The sequence below is a fragment of the Anabrus simplex genome, chromosome 1 (assembly GCF_040414725.1).
Source record: "Anabrus simplex isolate iqAnaSimp1 chromosome 1, ASM4041472v1, whole genome shotgun sequence".
In the NCBI taxonomy this organism is placed as follows: domain Eukaryota; kingdom Metazoa; phylum Arthropoda; class Insecta; order Orthoptera; family Tettigoniidae; genus Anabrus; species Anabrus simplex.
Genome location: NC_090265.1, coordinates 1,542,514,122 through 1,542,536,847, shown reverse-complemented (window position 1 = coordinate 1,542,536,847; position 22,726 = coordinate 1,542,514,122). Strand labels below are relative to the sequence as shown.

General features: G+C 37.2%; 1 protein-coding gene across 6 annotated transcripts in view; it reads left to right on the top strand.

Moving 5' to 3' along the window:
- LOC136858486 (protein vav) overlaps positions 1 to 22,726 on the top strand; it is a 705,311-nt gene that overhangs the window by 354,189 nt on the left and 328,396 nt on the right. For all 6 annotated transcript variants that reach the window (XM_067138064.2, XM_067138062.2, XM_067138063.2 and 3 more), the window contains one exon: positions 4,857 to 4,972. In XM_067138064.2, coding sequence (XP_066994165.2) covers positions 4,857 to 4,972 — 116 coding nt within the window. The remainder of the gene's footprint in view (positions 1 to 4,856; positions 4,973 to 22,726) is intronic.

Sequence of the window (22,726 nt, the reverse complement as noted above, 5' to 3'; positions counted from 1 at the left end):
TAAGGCTGTAATAATGGATGTAGGACTTGTACCAAAAATGCTTAATAAGAGGGTCACACAAGACAAGAAATTATACAGAAAAACTAAAGTTGATGAATTTGGGACTTACCTTAAATCACAATTCAGTTGTTGGATAAGTGAAGGGAGTAATGTGGATACACTTTGGGCTAAATTTAAAGGAATCATTTGGGAAGGAGAGAAGAGATTTGTACCTGTTAAGAAGGGTAAAATGACCTCAGACCCTGTTTATTATACAAGGGAAATAAGGAAATTAAAAAGAAAATGTAGAATAGTAAACAGGAAAATCAAAGAGGGTAGGGAAAATAGAGAAATTAGAAAACAGCTAATGAGGGAACTGAATAGAGTGAAAAAGGAAGCAAAAGAGAATTATATGAATGGCATACTTCAAGAGGGTAATGACCACAAAAGGAAATGGAAAAAGCTGTATTCATATATTAGGAATCAAAAAGGGAAAGGAATCCAAATTCCTACAATGGTTGGAGAAGTGGGTGAACACTATTTAACAAATACTGAGAAAGCAAATCTATTTAGTAGGGAATTCAGAGATTCAGTAGAAGATTGTCAGGAGTTGGAAACAGTAACAGAAGATAGAGAAGGAGAGACACATAGGGAAACAAGAAGCTTCTCATTCACAAATGAAGATATTTTCAGAGAAATCCAACTGCTTCAGCAAGGAAAAGCAGCAGGAAGTGATCAAATTACTGGGGAGGTGATAAAGACAATGGGGTGGTACATAGTGCCTTATTTAAACTTTCTCTTTGACTATGTCATAATTAATAGTGTAATACCAAAAGAATGGGAGGAATCTATAATAATACCAATTTATAAAGGAAAGGGTGATAAAAGGAAACCAGAGAACTACAGACCAATCAGCCTGACCAGTATAGTTTGTAAAATACTGGAGAGTTTAATATCAAAGTACATCAGAGGGATATGTGATGATAAAGATTGGTTCATGAGGAGCCAGTATGGATTTAGAAAGAAATTTTCTTGTGAGGCACAACTGGTGGGATTTCAGCAGGACATATCAGATCAATTGGATACGGGAGGCCAGTTAGATTGCATAGCCATAGATCTTTCCAAAGCCCTTGATAGATTGGAATATGTAATATTATTAAAGAAATTGGAGGGAATGGGATTGGACGTAAGGGTTATACATTGGATAAAAACATTTCTAAATTCAAGGGTTCAGAAAGTCAAAGTTGGAAATAATATATCGCAGGAAGAGAAAGTTTGGAAGGGAATCGCACAGGGTAGTATAATCGGTCCGTTACTTTTCTTAATATACACAAATGATTTAGGGAACAATATAACATCAAAAATAAGATTGTATGCAGATGATATAATTGTTGATAGGGAAATATATAACATTGAGGATTGTTCAGAATACAAAGGGACCTTGAAAGTATCCAACAGTGAATGAAGAAAATAATGTGAAAGTTAATGGAGGCAAATCAACTGTTACAACATTTACAAACAGGAGCTTTAAAACTGAATTTGAATATACTTTGGATGAGGTAGTTATCCCAAAAGATGGCAAGTGCAAATACTTTGGTGTGAGATTTGAAAGTAATTTGCACTGGAAGGGTCATGTTGATGACACTGTTGGGAAAGCATACAGATCAGTACATGTCATAATGAGGCTACTTAAAGGATGCAACAAAGAATTAAAAGAGAAAAGTTACTTAACTATGGTTCGTCCATTATTGGAATATGCAAACAGTGTTTGGGATCCTCACCAAGAATACCTAATAAAAGAAATAGATAGTGTGTAGAGGAAAGCAGCAAGATTTTGTAACAGGGGATTTCAGGAGAAAGAGTAGTGTATCACAAATGTTAGAGGAACTTGGGTGGGAAACTTTAAGTAAGAGAAGGGAGAAAACTAGACTTATAGGATTATAAAGAGCCTATACAGGAGAAGAAGCATGGGAAGAAATCCGTGAGAGGCTTCAGTTGGAAAATAATTATATTGGCAGATCTGACCACAAGTATAAAATTAGAAGGAATTTTAGCTGAAGCGACTGGGGTAAATTTTCATTCATTGGGAAGGGCGTGTAGGAGTGAAACAGTTTACCAGGGGTAGTGTTTGACCCTTTTCCAAAATCTATACAGGTATTCAAGAAGAGAATAAACAGCAACAGGGAAAATAAATGAAATGTTAGAGGGCATTCGACCAGTGCAGGCTATTTAAATAAAAAATGTGTGTTAAAAAATATTAATTCCATCCCCTGGTCCATGGAGTTTGGACAGCCTAAGTAGGGGACTGCCTGTAGGGGGAAGTACAGTAGAGACGTCAAGGGCCCTGGCACCGCTACGGTAGCTGTGAAGGCCCTTCAGGAACTCTGAAAAGTGGTGGCAAAAGGGGGCTCTGGTTAAAATGAAGCAGGTAGTTATGCTACTTAGGTTCCAAAATAGGTAAAAAAAAGTAAATGAATGCAATGTAAATTTTAATCTTATACCAGTTGCATAGTATAATTTGAAGTAATTCCACATACTGTATATGAGTTGACTATGTTTGTAAGTATAGGAGATATTATAAGTAGAAGTTTGTAAACAATATAAATTTATTAAGGATGATCTGTTTGTTTAATAGAAAAAAATTGTTAGCATAAATTGTATATTATTGTATTCTAGAATTTTTTTCTTCTCTTGTTAATTTAAAATTTAGTGCTTGACAATAATGTATTGTAGTGTATCATTTGCCACCGAAGTAGACACCTCATTTGCAAATAAAGAGATTTTGATTTTGAATAATGCTATAATGTGTGTCAGAAAATTTCTCCGGACATTTTAAGCCTGGTTGTTATATTATTTTGATGTTTTCTTGTATTTTTTATTCCTTATATTTTTTGGTGTTTTTCCCTTTTGTCATTATATGTGTAATAAATTGATATTTCGGTGATTAGGAATATTTTGTTGTAAATTCTACGCAGTCATGTCCTGCTTCCTTATGCGCGGTATTTCCCCACCCTCAGCGCGGTTTTACCCTATGGGTGGAGGAATACCGCGCAAAAGTACTTTCTCATATTTTTTCTATATCAATATTATCGTATGGTTTTATTCCAAAAGTGTAGTGGTTCATGTATAGGTAAGCTCTTGTTCTTGTCGAGCAAAACTGATGTCATCAATACGGATAACACTTGAGTTGCTATTGCCACATTTCCTTACATGCGTGGTATTCCCCCTCCTTCCCCTAAGCAAAATTTTGGTACCTAAAATTGTAAAATCTAACTTTGGAAAGAAACAGAAAATGAAAAGGAAATATAACCTTAAGTTTAAAGTTTTAAATTAATCTTCTGATTACCTTCTATCGACCCATTCATGCCCGCACCTTGTTTCACCTCTTTCCACCACAATATCTCCGTAACATTTATTATTATTATTATTATTATTATTATTATTATTATTATTATTATTATTATTATTATTATTATTATTATTATCTTCATCATCATTATCAGATAGCTTTCTCAGAAATCTCTTCCCATCTTTGAATTTGGTAGTTTGGATCTCAGTTACGACCAGCATGCATCAAAGTTTCAAAAAAGTCAGAGGGTTCAAACTTCTAATACCTACCATTTTCTGGTTCATACCGTACCGTTTAATAATTCCTAAAAAATATATTCTTTATCTGTGTTAATTTGTCGAATAATGTCCTTTAGATCTGAAGTCCATTGAATCGAGAGTTTACCGTATGAAAATATTGTTTGTTAAGTTAATTTATTTATAAGAACATCTGATTATTCTTTATTATTAGAGCAGTCAGCATGCTTCAACAGTATTTAAAAATTAATTAAATGAAGAGGAAGTTTAAAGTTACATAAATAAACTGCAGTTTTCATAACTACTGAAATTTGCTGAGTTTTATTTCTAGATTCCTAGCCATAATGTTGATGTGAAGAGGATATTTTCCCACATGAACAGTCATTGGACCGATGAGCATAATAGATCAAATTAGTCATATTTTAAAGCAGTATTATTATGTTATTATAATATGAAAAGTTTCAATTGTAGTTAATTTTATAATCATCGTTTTACAAATTAGAACCTGCTGGGACGTATAACATAGTCATAAATATATGATAGGTATGTTAAATCATGTAAAGAAATAAACTTGTTCACTTATATTTATATGTAGGCTATTAAAACCCTCCCGATTATATCAACACCTATAGAGAAAAGTTGTCATGCACTTTCAGCATATAATGCAATCCTAAGTTAGTACATTTATTGGAACCAATTTAATAACCCAACTGTAATAATTCTTATAGTAATCCTGATCAGTCAGATAACTATAAATTAATACTTTTATTTATTAGAAATAAGCTGATCCATACCTCACCATCGCAATCCTATCAGTCTAATAACTTATCTTCAATTCAGTCTGAGTGTACTCCCCTTATTATTCTTAAGAAATACGTTTGTAGCCTAGAGAATTAAAGAGAATGTTCTCATATTGTTAAAAATCCTGTATGACAAATATTTGAAATTAAGTAAACATTTAAAACCATAAATATCTCCATCAAAATCTACATTAATATTTATGAAATATAAAAATTCATAAATTAATATTTTCTTTGTTGTTATTTACAAGCTTTTGATTGGACTGATGTTAATAGAGAGATATTAGAGAATGTACATTTAGACTTACCTCTAAACTACCACTCCAACTTGGTACTCATCAAATGATCTATTGCTGAAGTTACAGTCCCCCTTTTCATCAACATAAAGAACTTCCTATGGCACCACTTATGATATTTTAACACTATGCATTATTGTTCTGCAAAGAGTTGATGATCTAATGTTTAATCCTTTAATATTAATTTAATTTATAGGAGAGTATTATAGACCTCAAAATGCCGCCTAATACTACATTGAAAAATTATGGTCGCTGCCTCAAGGATGATGAACTTCGTGTTAGGAGTCCTTATGGAGAGAAGAGCAATAACAGGTATTTTTAAATCTATATATTTAAAACACTAGGCTGATTTTCGTTCCTGTGAATTTGAGAGAGCGACTGAACCGATTGACATCTTAAAGCATTCTGACAAAAGCTCTTGGCAGAGTGCCTTAAAAGCATAAACATTCCATGCTGTATGTTTTTAAATTATTAAAAAATGTAGCATTCTGCTTGGCCAAAGCACTCAACAGTACTTCAAGGTCGCCTGACCTGTAAGAGCACTGAGGCGCGTGGCACAATGGAGGAGGTGGAAGGGGGTAAGCGCACATGCGCAGTCAAACGTTTTCATTGTCAGCTGTACTTCGGCTTCTTCAACCTGTGTTGTGGGGAGTCGCTTGGCAAGGAAGAAGCTATTAAATTATTAAAGTCGAGAACTTTCCACTTTTCAATGCTCAAATGAATTATGTTGTCATGGATGACACTTCCTATTACAAAACATCTTCAGCTTAGCAACATATAAATTAACAAGATATGCATTGAATAAAGAACACATGTAAAGAATTGACAAAATGTTGTAATGTTCCGTGGTGGGTATCTTCTTCTTCTTCTTCTTCTTCTTCTTAATCTTCTTCTTCTTCCTCTTCTCCTCCTTCTGAAACACACTGACTTTATGTTGTCCTGCACTACTTGCTTTAAAAACTTAAGCAATGTATTAAATGTATTTTCCTTATTGAAAAGTAAACTACAAGCAGGGGGAAATCCTTGATTGAAAAATGTATCTCAGTACGAACATCCTGAATTATATGAAACTGAATTATATACATAACTAGTTCGATAGAAGGCAGTTAGTGTTAAGGAAAGGTTATTCCACTGAAGCTCAACTTTTAGGATTCCAGCAAGATATAGCAGATCTTGGATTCAGGAAGTCAAATCGACTGTATCGCGATTGATCTACCTAAAGCATTTGATGAAGTAGATCATGGAAGACCACTGGGAAATGAGTGCAATTGGACTAGACAAATGAGTGACTGAATGGGTGGCTATATTTATAGAAAGTAGATCTCAGAGAATTAGAGAAGGCGAAGCTCTATTTGACTCTGTAATAATTAAGAGGGGAATGTCTCAAGGAAGTGTTATTGGATCTTAATATTTTCTTATATATATAAATGATATGAGTAGAGAAGTGGAATCAGAGATAAGGCTTTTTGTGGATGATGTTATTCTGTATAGAATAAATTACAAAATTGTGAGCAACTGCAAATTACCTCGATAATGTTATGAGATAGACAGTAGGCAATGGTATGATGATGAACGGAGTTAAAAGTCAGGTTTTACAAGTAGGAAAAGTCATCTCAATTTTAATTACGGCGTTGATGACGTAAAATTTCCTTTTGGGGATAATTGTAAGTACCTAGGTGTTACGTATAAAGAAATATCTTCATTTGGGGTAATCACATAAATGAGATCGTAAATAACGGGTACAGATCTCTGCACGTGGCTATGGCGGTGTTTTGTAGTAAGGATGTAACGGAGAGGGCATAAAAGTCTCTGGCAAGAACCCAACTAGAGTATAGTTCCAGTGTACGGGACCCTCACCAGGATTATTTGATTCAAGAACTGGAAAAATCCGAAGAAAAGCAACTCGAATTGTTCTGGGTGATTTCCGACAAAAGAGTGGTCTTACAAAAGTGTGAAAAGTTTGAGCTGGAAAGAAATGGGAGAAAGGAGACGAGCTGCACGACTAAGTGGCATGTTCGAAGCTGTCAGTGGAGATATGCCCTGGAAAGACATTAGTCGACGAATAAGATTCAGTGGTGTCTTTGAAAGAAAGAAAGGTCACAGTATGAAGAAAAATTTGGAATTAAATAGTATAAATCGGGGCAAATATTTGTTTATAGGAAGTGGAGTTAGGGATTGGAATAACTTACCAAGGGAGATGTTCAATAAATTTCCAATTTCTTTACAATCATTTAAGAAAAGGCTAGAAAAGCAACAGATAACGAATCTGCCACCTGGGCGACTGCCCTAAATGCAGCTCAGTAGCGATTGATTAATTTTATTGATGTTTCTGGTGATATTAGATGTTATGGGAGTCTAAAATACCTGAAAAACGGAATAGTGTATGTAGTAAAATTGAAGAATTTTGATCATGTAAATTAATTCTAACAAGATGGCAAGTACTCACTTCCCCATTGATCCCTTTAGAACATGTGCTGCCTTGCTTTAAAGTAGACTGACTGCTAATGTTAGGCAGCTGGTCAGATGCAGGCGTGGATGGTGTGCTGAAAACGGGAGGAGAAATGTTATGGTAGGGGAAGCGTACTGTTGATTGGAGGTCTGTAATGCTGGTGGTATCTGTCTTGTGATCTCAGTGCTAAAAATGTCATCTAATAATCAAATCAAAATCACTTTATTTGCAAATGAGTTGTCTACCTCGGTGGCAAATGGTACACTAAAATACATTATTGTCAAGCACTAAATATTAAATTAACATGAAGAAAATTTTCCTATAATACAATATTATATAATTTACGCTAACAATTTTTTTCTATTAAACACACAGTTAATCCTTTATAAATTTATATTGTTTGCAAAATTCTACTTATAATATCTCCTGTACTACTTACAAATATAGTCAACTGATATACAGTATGTGGAATTACTTCAAATGATACTATACAACTGGTATAAGATTAAAATTTACATTGCATTTATTTATTAATATTATTTTTTTACCCAATCTGGAACCTAAGTAGCATAACGACCTGCTGCGTCTTAACTAGAGCCCCTTTTGCCATCACTTTTCAGAGTTCCTGAAGGGCCTTCACAGCTACCGTAGCGGTCCCAGGTTCCTCGAAGTCCCTACTGTACTTCACCCCTACAGGCAGTCCCCTACTTTGGCTGTCAAACTCCTTAGACCAGGGGATGGAATTAATTTATTCACACACAATTTTTATTTACATTAACTGCACTGGTCGAATGCCCTTTAACATTTCATTTATTTTCTCTGTTCCTGTTTATTCTCTTGAATATCTGTACAGATTTTGGAAAAGGATCAAACACTACCCCTGGTAAACTGTTCCACTCCTTCACACCCTTCCCAATGAATTAAAATTTACCCCAATCGCTTCTGCTAAAATTCCTTCTAATTTTATATTTGTGGTCGGCCCTGCCGATTAATTATTTTCCAACTGAAGCCTCTCACGGATATCTCCCCATGCTTCTTCTCCTGTATAGGCTCTATATAATCCTATAAGTCTAGTTTTCTCCCTTCTCTTACTTAAAGTTTCCCATCCAAGTTCCTCTAACATTTTTGATACACTACTCTTTCTCCTGAAATCCCCTGTTACAAATCTTGCTGCTTTCCTCTGTACACTATCTATTTCTTTTATTAGGTACTCTTGGTGAGGATCCTAAACACTGTTTGCATATTCCAATAATGGACGAACCATAGTTAAGTAACTTTTCTCTTTTAATTCTTTGTTGCATCCTTTAAGTAGCCTCATTATGACATGTAACGATCTGTATGCTTTCCCAACAATGTCATCCACATGACCCTTCCAGTGCAAATTACTTTCAAATCTCACGCCTAAGTATTTGCACTTGCCATCTTTTGGAATAACTACCCCATTCAAAGTATATTCATATTCAGTTTTAAAGCTCCTGTTTGTAAATGTTGTAACAGTTGATTTGCCTCCATTAACCTTCATATTATTCTCTTCAACCCATTGTTGGATACTCTCAAGGTCCCTTTGTAATTCTGAACAATCGTCAATGTTTTTTATTTCCCTATAAACAATTATGTCATCTGCATACAATCTTATTTTGATGTTGTATTATTCCCTAAATCATTTGTGTATATTATGAAAAGTAACGGACCGATTATACTACCCTGTGCAATTCTCTTAGCAACTTTCTCTTCCTGCGATACATTATTTCCTACTTTGACTTTCTGAACCCTTGAATTTAGAAATGTTTTTATCCAACGTGTAACCCTTACGTCCAATCCTATTCCCTCCAATTTCTTTAATAATATTACATATTCCAATCTATCAAGGGCTTTGGAAAGATCTATGGCTATGCAATCTAACTGTCCTCCCGTATCCAATTGATCTGATATGTCCTGCTGAAATCCCACCAGTTGTGCCTCACAAGAAAATTTCTTTCTAAATCCATACTGGCTCCTCATGAACCAATTTTTATCATCACATATTCCTCTGATGTACTTTGATATTAAACTCTCCAGTATTTTACAAACTATACTGGTCAGGCTGATTGGTCTGTAGTTCTCTGGTTTCCTTTTATCACCCTCTCCTTTATAAATTGGTATTATTATAGATTCCTTCCATTCCTTTGGTATTACACTATTATTTATGACATAGTCAAAGAGAAATTTTAAATAAGGCACTATGTACCATCCCATTGTCTTTAACACCTCCCCAGTAATTTGATCACTTCCTGCTGCTTTTCCTTGCTGAAGCAGTTGGATTTCTCTGAAAATATCTTCATTTGTGAATGAGAAGCTTCTTGTTTCCCTCTGCGTCTCTCCCTCTCTATCTTCTGTTACGGTTTCCAACTCCTGAAAATCATCTACTGAATCTCTGAATTCCCTACTAAATAGGTTTTCTTTTCCAGTATCTGTTAAATAGTGTTCACCCCCTTCTCCCACCATTGTAGGAATTTGGATTCCTTTTCCTTTTTGATTCCTGATATATGAATACAGCTTTTGCCATATCCCTTTGTGGCCATTAACCTCTTGAAGTATGCCATTCATATAATTCTCTTTTGCTTCCTTTTTCACTCTATTCAATTCCCTCATTAGCTGTTTTCTAGTTTCTCTACTCTCCCTACCCTCTTTGATTTTCCTGTTTGCTATTGTACAATTTCTTTTTAATTTTCTTATTTCCTTTGTCTCTAATATCATTTATGTTAAAATTAGGATTTGATTTCTGATCTATTTCAACATAAACAGTTTCGAGTATGGTCATCTGGGCACCTTTACTTGCTTTGTATACAGTAAGTTTCTTGTAGTAAAAATATGTGAAAATTATTCATGTGTAGTCATTGCCGAATATCTATTGTATATTTTTGCATTTTTATGTTCAGGGTAACGTATTATGAAGTATTTTCCGTTTTCACCTATATAAGTTATTTCACATTGCGCACATTTTAATTTATAAATTCCTGAATTTAGATGTATATTGTTTTGTGTAATACTATGGTGACTATATTATTTGACTATTTGTGTTATTTGTTTGGAATGCTATATCATAATTGTGTTTTTGAAGATATTAGTGATTTGATAAATACCCATAATTACGCGAATAATCCGCGCATATATTTTCCAAAAATTTTAGGTATGAATTTGGGGTTAGGGTTTTATTTCCATCAAGGTTGGCAATACGCTCCTGGTTCACCTATTTTTCTATGTTGGCATTAGTTCGCAGCTAGTGAGGAAGTAACAAATACCTGGCAACTGAAAGGAATTAAATGTACGAACTATTACGAATATATACGAATGTGAACGGGTTTGTTATGATGGGAACAACGAGCTAGAATAACATAGAGAGACAGAAGCACTGCGTGGCTGAAGGTTATTGAATGAAGGTCCGCCATGTTTTCAGGGTCACATAAGCAAGGGGGTGTGGCTCTTGAATGACAAAAAATCTTAAAAATACGCTTTATAGAAACAGTGGTGCAAAATTAAAGACCATTTCATACAATTTGCTTTACGTCGCACCGATACAGGTAGGTCTTACGGCGACGATGAGACAGAAAAGGGCTAGGAGTTGAAAAGAAGCGGCTATGGCCTTAATTAAGGTACAGCTACAGCATGTCTGGTACAAAAATGGGAAACCACAGAAAACCATCTTCAGGGCTCCCGACAGATTAAGGACCATTAGCAGAATATTTAGAGTATTCATAATTATAGAGTACGAATAGCGCCACATCATCCACGTTGCCAACATCACAATCAGCTGATTGTAGGGTAATTTGAACAGGACATGTGAATCGTCATACAGTGACATATGAAGTGGTCATGAAATTGGAACACGAGTGTTACCCTGCTTGGCTGTTGTGGCTAAGGGTAAATTACAATGAAAACATTGGACATAAATGAGTATTCATGATGTAAATACTTAAAACGAAAGGGACCTCATTCTGATCATATTTTTAAATGTATTGCATCCCCAAATGTACCACTGGCTGCCCAACCCTTAACCTGTTGCTGTACGGGTTCAGATATAAAGTGAGATGACACTTTGTAGCGAGATTTAAGGACCGGATGCCCTTCCTGACGTCAACCTACTCAGAGGAGTTAAAAGATGAAATGAATAACGTGCTACATGACATATAACATGATAGGAGAAAGAGAAAGGATGAAACCTGGTTCGGGCGCATACAGAGGGGTAGTCGCCGCTACAGATTTCTTGCAAACAATCAGTGAATTCCATCTTTTTCGTGGTGTTGCTTACATGCGGCGTATTTTGAAGAAGGGGCAAAGAGGAAAGTATTTAATACAATTGTAAAAAAAAATGTTTGGTGATAAGCACAATGCAAATCTAGCAAACCCGTTATGAAATCTTAACGAGAACAATAATTTTCCCACCAGAAGGAACGGTATTTCATTATCTATGATATACTTTAGATGATGATTCACACAAATTAATGAAATAATATTTGCCTTCGGGGATTTATCTAATATTGAGCCGTGCTTCAATCAATCAATCAATCAATCAATTAATCAATCAATCAATCAATCAATCAATCAATTAATCAATCAATCAATCAATCGATCGATCAATCAATCAGTCAATACTGATTTGCATTTAGGGCAGTCGCCCAGGTGGCAGATACCCTATCTGTTGTTTTCCTAACCTTTTCTTAAATGATTGAAAATAAAATGGAAATTTATTGAACATCTCCCTTGGTAAGTTTTCCGGTCCTGGGGCTCTAGTTCCAGTTGATGGCATGATGAATTCAACCAAATACATGGAAATCCTTAGGCGCAGGATTGTGCCATTTCTACAGACCTTCGCAGATGGTGGAGGAACATTTCAACATGATCTGGCCCCGTGTCACACTTCTAAAGCAGTCAAGACATTCGTGGAAGGAAACAACATTAATGTGCTTCAGTGGCCTGGTATTTCACCAGACTTAAACCCCATAGAGAATTTGCGGAGTATTGTGAAAAGGCGTCTTGGTAAAATGGACTGTGCAACAAAGCAATGCATGTTAGTGAATGTGGTAAAAGTGTGGTTTCATGACGAGGAACTACGAAACATCTGCTCTAACCTGATCGAATCTATCCCACAACATGTTCAGATGGTCATTAAAGCAACAGGAGAACACAATAGTTATTAATATTCAGTAAGCTCCTAACTGTATTGTACATATAGTAATAAATCGTCTTGTCCCAATTAATTTGCACACTACTGTAATATTGAGCCGTGCTTCAATCAATCAATCAATCAATCAATCAATCAATCAATCAATCAATCAATCAGTCAATACTGATTTGCATTTAGGGCAGTCACCCAGGTGGCAGATACGCTATCTGTTGTTTTCCTAACCTTTTCTTAAATGATTGAAAAGAAATTGGAAATTTATTGAACATCTCCCTTGGTAAGTTTTCCAATCCCTAACTCCCCTTCCTATAAACGAATATTTGCCCCAGTTTGTCCTCTTGAATTCCAACTTTACCTTCATATTGTGATATTTGCTACTTTTTAAAGTCACCACCCAAACTTATTCGTCTACTGATGTCATTCCACGCCATACCTCTATTTACAGCTCGGAACATACCACTTAGCCGAGCAGCTCGTCTCCTTTCTCCCAAGTCTTCCCAGCCCAAACTTTGCAACATTTTTGTAACGCTACTCTTCTGTCGGAAACCACCCAGAACAAATCGAGCTGCTTTTCTTTGGATTTTTTCCTGTTTTTGAATCAAGTAATCCTTGTGAGGGACCCAGATACCGGAACCATCCTCTAGTTGGGGTCTTACCAGAGACTTATATGCCCTCTCCTTTACATCCTTACTGCAGACCCTAAATACCCTCAAAACCACGTGCAGAGATCTGTACCCTTTTTTTACAATCATATTTATGTGATTACTCAAATGAAGATTTTCCTTATATTAAGACCAACGTACTTACCATGATCTCCAAAGGGAACTTTCACCCCATCAACGCAGTAATTAAAACTGAACGGACTTTTCCTATTTTTGAAACTCACAACCTGACTTTTGACCCCGTTATTTTGCAGTTGCTCACAATCTTGTAACTTATTTATTACTCTGTATAGAAAAACCATCACCTCCAAAAAGCCTTATCTCTGATTCCACCTCTTTATACATATCATTGATATCTATAAGAAAACATAAAAGTCCAATAATACTTCCTTGAGGAATTCCCCTCTCAATCATTACAGGGACGGATACAGTTTCTCCTACTCTTATTCTCTGAGTTCTCTTTTCTATTTCAATTGTTAGGCAGTAAAACAGCGGCTTTTCCTGTCCACGTCACTGATATAACATGAAGCCCAAAATTGAAGCATTTTATATTACCGTATTTATCAAATGTAATGCGCACCCCAATTTTAAAAATTAAAATCATAGTGTTTGTTGGCACATCACTGGTGGTGTGAATTTATTTTACACAACAATGAATGTATACATGAACTAAAACAGCAACAATTTGAAGTGGCTCATTGTTAAATGACACAGTGATTTTTAACGAGAATGCCTAACTTGATTACCTCCAGTACATGCAAACAAACATATCATACATTACAAGCGTTACTCACGATTATTCACTAATGACATCATTACTGGTATCCTCTTAGGAGTCTACATCAGAAACAGATTCATTTCCTCTTTCCCCATCATCCTCAGTGTCTTTCCAGAGCACATCAGCTTCACAGCAGCAGTTCTTGAATGTTGTATGATCATTGGTGCTTCAATGCTTTTCCAAGCAGCTGAAAATCCAGTGTGCTTAATGTGGGGTGCAGCATGCTTATTTTTTGCTGTTGGAGTCAATTCACTGTTTGGTTCGCATAAACATTTTTTGTACTGTTCCTGAACATAACCTCTGAAGGGTTTATTTATACTAATGTCCAGAGTTGTAACACAGAAGCCATTCTTCCAGGATTAATAACAAGGTCACTGACTAGGTTGTGGATCTTCTTTCTTTACATCGTCAGTACGATGACCACGAAATGCATCAAGACAAAGCATTGATGGTAGTTTGGATGGAGTTTCCATATGTTTCGGAGCCAGTCAAGCATTGTAAAGTTTCACTCATACATCCCTTCTCTTGATTTCGAACAAAGGCGTGATCAGGAAACAGATTTTTTAGGGGTCTCTGGGCTTTTTTAAGCTTGAAGGTTAAGAAAGGGGCAAGTTTGTGCCCATCGGCTATGATTGCAGCATTACAGTTATGCACTGCTTTCCACACCCTGATGTTTTGGTGGTAACTTCTCTTGTCCCTTTCTCATCAATCGTATAATTCCGTGGCATATCAAACAAAATTGGCGTCTCATCAGCGTTGTCTATTTGGCCCATTGAAAAATTACGGTATTCTCTTTCCAAAGTGTGATGACACCACTGAAATTCTTGAAATTTCTCTCACAATCTTTTGGAGGTTTTTGGTATATTGTTGTACGGTGTTGTAGAGATAATCTCACCCGTTTCATAAAGCGGTCAACCCATCGACGGCTAGCCTTAAGCTCTTGCCTGGGTATATTACGAATTGCGGCCAGCTCTTTTGCTTTGTTCCTTATGGTGTCTCTAGTCACAGGTTGCCCATTCTTCCTCCTTTCACAAGACGAATTCCAAAACTTTTAATTCAACGTCAGGATGTCTTACTTTGCGAGGGCCAGTGAATTTCTTTCTAGTAGCGGTCATTGCAAATATTGCCAATTTTGTACCTTCGATAAGCGAACGTTATTCACAGCTACACTGAACTCTCATCCTGCCCTCCTTGACGCAATTGTGATAAACTGATATAACTTGAAAACAACTTGGGTAAATACTGTATCAAGCTCGAATTATTATTATTATTATTATTATTATTATTATTATTATTATTATTATTATTATTATTATTATTATTATTATTACATGTACATCCATTTATTAGTATCATTATTAGTTTACGATTGCTTTATTTGTGAGGTTATCTCATGAAACTCTTGTATATAGATATTTATATGAGTTCAGTTAATGTAAGATCCTGCATATACTTAACCTGTATATATGATTCGTAATCCACTACAGAACTGTGAAACATTATAACATCCAGAATGGTACTGTGTAGACGAGAACTCGGTAGACTATTCTATACATTATATCTGGGCCTTAAGCACTCCAAAATTTATGAGAAAATGTATCTTTCTAGAAGCCTGGCCAGGCACCTATATAAAGAAGTAGTCTTGGTGTTAGAGAGAGTTACTGTTTAGTTGGAGTTATGGTTTAACAGGAGTATACTTGTGACCACGTGTTGTGGGCGATAAGCTGTTAGCAGTCTTCTATTTCTTCTGAATATTTGAACGAGCTTGGCATTTGACACCCAGTTCCAATACTTACCGGTATAAGAATTAAACACTGCACAACACGATTAACCACAATTTATGATGTTTAATAAAACACTGTACCACAATTTCCGTATTTGACAAAGATTGTGAATGTCTTGAAAAAGGCTTTATAGGGGGTCTCTCATTAGAATGTAGGATTAATGCAACTATGCAGTAAGTACTCTGACCATAAAATCAACAAAGTCATAAGGGTAAATATAGGAGAAAACACGTGGACACAAGGTTCTAATCTTCACGCCTAAGTGATCCATCTTGGCATATTATTACCACTCAAGCATGACCGGATCTACAATTGGGAATAACAATAAGACAGGAATCACCGACATTAAAGGAGTTCATTTTGGGGAGGGGAGAATACTAATCGGGGGGGGGGGTTGACATGTATGTAGTGATCAAGGAATATGTGAAAAATACCAGAAGAGTGTGTTATTAAGATCGACGTGTTACCCTAAACCCGTAACGAATGATGTTTGGTCTGGCTGACAAAAGAATGACTCACCAAAACACGTGTGGTAAGAATGACAAAAGACGGTAGCAATGCAACGAGAGTCGCAGTAGCTGCAGTAGCTATGGAGAAAAATAAAAGAACCGAAACAAAACCAGAATTGGCGGAGAATACACAGGAGAAGTGAGAAGTGTCAAAGAACAAGACTATTAGTGAGAAAGATAACAAGTTGGAATTACTTATAGCATAGTTTTAGCTTCATCCAGAAATCTGTTTAATATGTGTAGTATCTCCGAGGAGCAGGGTTATATAACTGGCATTGTAAAATTAGATGATTTGAGTCCGCATCAGTTGAACCACATTGAGAGGTAGGCTGGTTGACAATGCTGAAGCGATATTTATAGAGAGGTGTGAGGGCATGGTTGAAACATAGATGAATGATATTAATTATATGGCGCATTGTGTATGTTGTTTGTTGATACCAGTGTGTGGTAGGAAGGGAAAGTTGGAGTCTGTGATAGAATTTCCCTCTTATACATGCGGATTCATTCCAGAACTGTTGCCATGATGATGTTTGATTCTCTTGAGCACCGGAATTAAATCAGTTACTGGAGCCATAAATGTCATGGGAGGGGTGGTGAGAATTGAAGATTCTTTGACTGATTCATCCGCTGTTTCGTTACCCGGAATGTTTTTATGTGCCGGAATCCATACAAGCGTAATACGTACGCCAGTTGTATGTAATTCATATAGTAGCTGCTTGACATTATAAACATACCAATTAAGAGTGAATTTAGAGGACGTTATTGATTGTAACGCTGATAGGGAATCTGTGAAGATATTTGCATTTGGAAGATATTATTTTTATACACAGCAGTGTTTGTCTTATGGCAATGAGTTCCGATGAGAAGATAGAGAAATATGAGTTTAGATTAAATAGCTCAATGTGCTAATTTCGTTCATAATTAAACGCAGCACCTACTCCGCAGGCATTCTTAGAGCCATCAGTATAGAAATTATGGCCAATATTGGAATAGGAGATAGGAATTTTTTAGAGGTTGTTGAAAAAGTAGATATCCTATACGGGAGCATATCAAAACTAGCGGAGGTAGATTTTTATAGTTGTTGGGGAGTATTGTACTACTTCATACGATACGGTATAGTGGGGGAGGACTGCACTCGTTAGGAAATTTGTTTGTCGTGCTGATACGTGCTGAAATGCACCTATTAGATAAGGGGTTCATTTATCTTGCATATTGGAAGAGGTGTAACGTTCAAACAGTAGTTGCAGTTTCGGGACAATAGAATTACATACTTTTATAAAATGTCGGTGTAGATGGTAATGCACCAAAACAAATACGAAGAGCTTGATGTTGAATAGTGTTTAGTGTGATGAATGCTGAGGGATTGGCAATATCAATGATATGTGCACAATATTCTAGGCGCGCACGTATTGTAGCGCAGTACTCTGATTTGGGCGTGGTAGGATCTGCCCCCCATGAACGTCGAGTAATAGCTTTGAGCAGTTTTATATATGTAGCAGCCGTATTTCTGAGATAATTCACATGGCGAGGGAAATTTAATATGTTATTTAGGATAATACCAAGATATTTATGTTGTGTATCTATCGGAATTTCATACGAGGCAAATGTTAGAGGTTCTGATTTGTAGATAGGTTTATGAGTAAAAATGAGTGCAGAACACTTAGATGGAGAAAGGGATAAGCCATGCACACAGCCAATTCTGCACTTTGATCATTATTTTAGTAATAGAACTACGGGCACTAGCTATATCGCTCCCTGATGTGTAAATGACTATATCAGCATAGAGAAGGATACGTGCATGTTGTAATACTAGTTGTCCAAGGTCTGAGAGATATAATGCAAATAGTATTCCACTGAAAATGTCACCCTGTGGGAGCCCATCAGTAGCCTGACGTGAAAGAAGGGCAGAACACGGGTGTTTTAATAAGGATGCCCATAACATATGTAACGGGACTGAATCAAACGCCCCACGGATACCAAGGAAAATGGCAACAGTATAGTATTTGCATGTTTTCGCAAGTAATATGTCGGTTATAAGGATATTAATGGCATCATGCGAACTTCGACCTTTAAAATATGCATATTTGTGGTTGTAGACTAATGCATAATATTCTAAGTACCAGACAAAACGTTGAATCATTATTTTTTTAAATGTTTTGCGTATACAAGTTGCTAATACTATTCCTCGAATATTCCTGGCATCGTTAAACGGTAAACGATGTTTGGGAACAGGTACTAAGAAAAATATACCGTTCGTCTGGAGGGGTGGAAGTTTGTAGTACATGGTTGTAGAGGTTAACAACTTCTTGTAAGGCCTCATGTGGTAGGGCTTTGAGCATGTTGTAATTAATGTAGTCTGGACCCGGTGTGGACGTCGTACATTTTTGTAAGGTAGCTGTGAGCTCACTCAGTGTGATGGGTCGTAGTAAGACCGTAGATGAACGTGCAGAAGAGTTGCATTCTGGTATAAACGGTGAAACCACCGTATTCGGAGTTAATGAGCTAAGAAATTTTTCTAATATGTCCGGCTCAATGAAAGGACGAGGGATGTGTGTGGAGACGCGCGTTAGAACTCTGACTGTGTTCCACAAGCGTGATACTGATAGATGTTTATTAAATGAATTGATGAACGTTTGTCAGGCTTGACGTCGTTGAAATGTGCGATGGAATGCAGCTATATGATGTTTCAGACGAATATAATTCGTACGGGTTAATGTTTTTCTAAAGATTTGAAAAAGTCTCTTCCTTTAAAGGATTAATTGATGGCATTCAGCATCCCACCATCTGATGCCAGCGATATTGTAAGACGTTGTGTTATATGTTGGTTTAAATGGGTGATGACATTCCAGATACTGATACATCATGTGATAAATAGTATTAAAGTAAATCTCGTCGGCAGGATGTAACTGGAATTGTTGGGGCATAAATGTCTTGACCACCGCGGGATCAAAATGATGTGAAACTAGTTACTTTATTGGTCAGAGGGTGTTGCAGGATTGATCCGGAACCATATGTGATGGGAAAATGATCACTCTTATGGATGTCACTTAAAGTACGCCATGCAGTTGTGGAGGTGATAGTATAACTGCAGAGTGAGATATCAACTGCACTTGGAGGTGCGCCAGGTGGTGCGAGTCTTGTCGGGGAGCCATTATTGAGAATGACTAGGTTACTTTGATGAAGGGCGTTCAGGAAGTGAGTTCCCCTAGGTATATCAACCCTGGAACCCCATTAGGTATGGTGAATATTCATGCCTCCTAGAATAAAAAGCTGACTAGTATCGGGGAATTGTTGCAAAAATGTATGCCTTTGCATATATGGGATATAGTGATAGTGAGATATGATACTAAGAACATATGTATGTGGTATTTGGTATTGTGGATGAAAGAGCTGATAGGATAACGATTGATGTATGAGGAAAACTACTCCATCATACCCAATGCCGTCTTTCCTTTCAATATGCAAAGAAGGCATAGAAAGAGTATTATCGGGTGCAAGCCAAGTTTCTTGCAGTACTACTAGGGACAGTGTTGTTTTTTAATAATATTTTAATAATATTCTCAATTCATGATGTTTATTTCGTAGAACGTCCATTGTCTTCAGCGAAAAAGAGCTGGAGGCTGTCACGGAATTGGCCAATCATAGTTAACATATTGGGTTGATGCTTAAGTAAGGGTGACATTAGCAACATGAGCGTATGAAGACAATGTAGGACCTGTTCCTTTTGTATATTGTGTGGAACTGGCAAGACAACTTGTTGTGCCAGTTGCTGGGGTATGAATTGTTGAGACGTAGATGGGAGAGGCTAAGTAGAGGAATGGGGGGTTTGCTGATATGGAATCAGTACTTGCCGAGGTAGATGATAGTACTGAAGAAGTTGCATATGTCCCATTCTATCATAACCTGGGGTTGGTTTAGGAGGCTAATATTTAACAATAACTTGAGTAAACTTCCGCTTACGCGGAGTTTCAACAGTAGTTGGAGATGCATGTGTAGGGAGGGGGGGGGGGGGGGCGAATTTTGAAGAGTATCATTTGGAGCAATTTGTGTGGGATATAGACGGGAAGCAGCCTCAGAAAATGAGATATTCTCGAGACACATTAATTTCTTAATGTCTACTTGTCGCTTATGTACCTCGCAATCTGCAGAACCCGTTACATGATTTTGGTTGCAATGCAAACATTGTAGTACATTAGACTTACAGTCGGCTGTGGCGTGGTTCAAAGCACAGTTCCGGCATCTAAATGTGGAAGACTGGCAATTGCGTACAGTGCCGGATTAAGGTATTTGGGGGCTCTGGGCTATTTAAAAATGCGGGGCCCCTTCTTCGTAACATCACGTAAGACTGGCATAGGTACTGAAGTCGTTATAGAACTACTTCCACTTAAATTGTTGAATAGGGAAGTGTTGAAATAGACTACAATTTTTCTAAAATTTTCATGTTAATATCTCATAATGCCAAAACATATTTTACATTTGTCTCATCATCACTATCAAATCGACATACAAAACGGAATTTACGTTTTTTGGCACCACTAGGATGGTTCAATAATCAGAGGTGAACTGGAAGTTCTCTTCCTGATGCAAAGATATAGTATAGCATGCGCATTCCACCGTGCTTCCCCTGTCCCCTCCCGCTCACTTCCTAGAACTCTTCCCCCTTCCCATCTGCCCGTACTCGCAAGCTGCCAGATTTAAATTTTCGTCATCAATAACCTTTACAATAATTACAGTGCGTAATTAGCGAGGATTCGTGTCTCCGGACGGTAATTGATTCTAGCAGTGATGAAATACTAACGCGGACAGCTGATAAGGAAGGAAGAGTGCGTGTTTGATATTTTGCGAGCGTAAATATTCATTTACATGCACGGAGGTGGAGCAGCTGGCCTTTTTATACAATTTTAGGTTCGGCAAAGGGCCTCTAATATCACTTGAAAAATAGAGACATATTTTGGGAAATGTTTCGCACAAGAAAACAATTTCCACTGATCCGGTAGATACATATACTACTTTGCCATCTTGTAAAGTCTTCCGAGTTAGTCTCTGTACTCACTTTTAATGAGGGCCAATAATGTCAGCTTCAGCAAGATCTGTATCAACACCTCTAATTATACCAATAAGAAAGATGTTTGAATGCAGGATGAATGACTGGAGTTTGTATGATGCAAGAAAAGTGCTCTGCAAAAATGTATTGGCATGCATAGCAGATTGAAAAGGGAGCGGTATTCTGTTTCTACGTTTGGGCTGAATAGATTGGACATGAAAGTTACTTTCATACATGAGTCTACCTAGGGCCATTGTGTGCAAGTTACCATTGTTATTAGGGTTTTTGGTTGAGACAAATACTACAGTATATACGGACCTGGATGGTTAGTTGGGTAGTTATATGAGTCACACTTAGGGTTAGTGGTTTTAGAAGGTGAAGCATTATAATTACTAGGGATTGTAGTATTGAATACAGAGTTATTCTTGAGACTACTCGACGAATTTAGATCCATATTCACAATTTGTTCACGCCCTACATTGTCATTAGATGCAAGATCGGACTCCTTTTCTCCTCAACTTTCACTATTCACACTGCCACACACCTGTGCACACTACAAATCGTCAAGAACGAAGTAGAAAATTCGAGAACAGATACGATACTACTCAACCGCACGCGCAAAGCAACCTCACTACTCAAAGGAGTTAACGAAACTGCTGTCAACTGTTTCAACTGTGTTTTAAGGTTGCAGTCTCCATGTGGCGTGTGCTCAGTGATAGGCATTTCTTAAAGATGGTGGTGTGTTGACGTGCATATTATGTTTGTGACAGCACTTATCAAGGTTATGTGTACGTTTATGTGAAGTTAAGGTGAAATACGAGGGCCATCCGGAAAGTAGTACCCGTTAGCGCCGCATGAAGCGCTGACGACTCGGGTAGCCGCTGGGCAAGGTCAGACCGCGTCAGTGGCTTGTCTGCCTGCTCTGTGAAAGGTTGCGTGACGCTAGCATTGCCTGTGTTGTGTCTGTGATCGTTTAAAATGTTTAAACAAATTGAGAACCCTGCCAGTTGTGAGGTGAGGGCCGTGATTAAATTTCTTAATGCACAAAACGTTCGACCTTGTGATATTCATCGCCAATTAACGGAGGTGTATGGAGACAATGTGATGGACGAGTCGTCTGTTCGGCGCTGATGTCGCAACTTCAACCTGGAGAGGGGATTACACACGACGAGAAGCATCCAGGGAGATCATCTGTCATTACAGACCAACTGCTGAGCGCAGTAGACATATGCATGAGGAACGATCGGCGCGTCACAATTAATGAACTCTGTGAACATTTTCCTAATGTGTCTCGAACAATTGTTCATGAAATTGTCAAAGACCATCTGCATTATTCAAAAATCTGTGCAAGGTGGGTCCTTCGCATGCTTACAGAGGAGCACAAAACCAAGCGTATGGCTGCAGCACTGGCGTTTCTGGGACTTTATTCCGATGAACGAGACTCTTTCCTGACTCGCATCATTACTGGGGACGAAACATTGGTTTGTTATGCACCACCTGAGAGTAAATGACAGTCAATGGAGTGGCATCATGCTCATTCACGAACCAAACCAAAAAAATTCAAGACAGTTCTGTCCACCAGGAAACTCATGGCAACCATTTTCCGGGATCGCCGAGGTGTACTGCTCATTGATTTTATGGCCTGTGAAGACACAAGTAATGCTAATGCGTATTTTGAA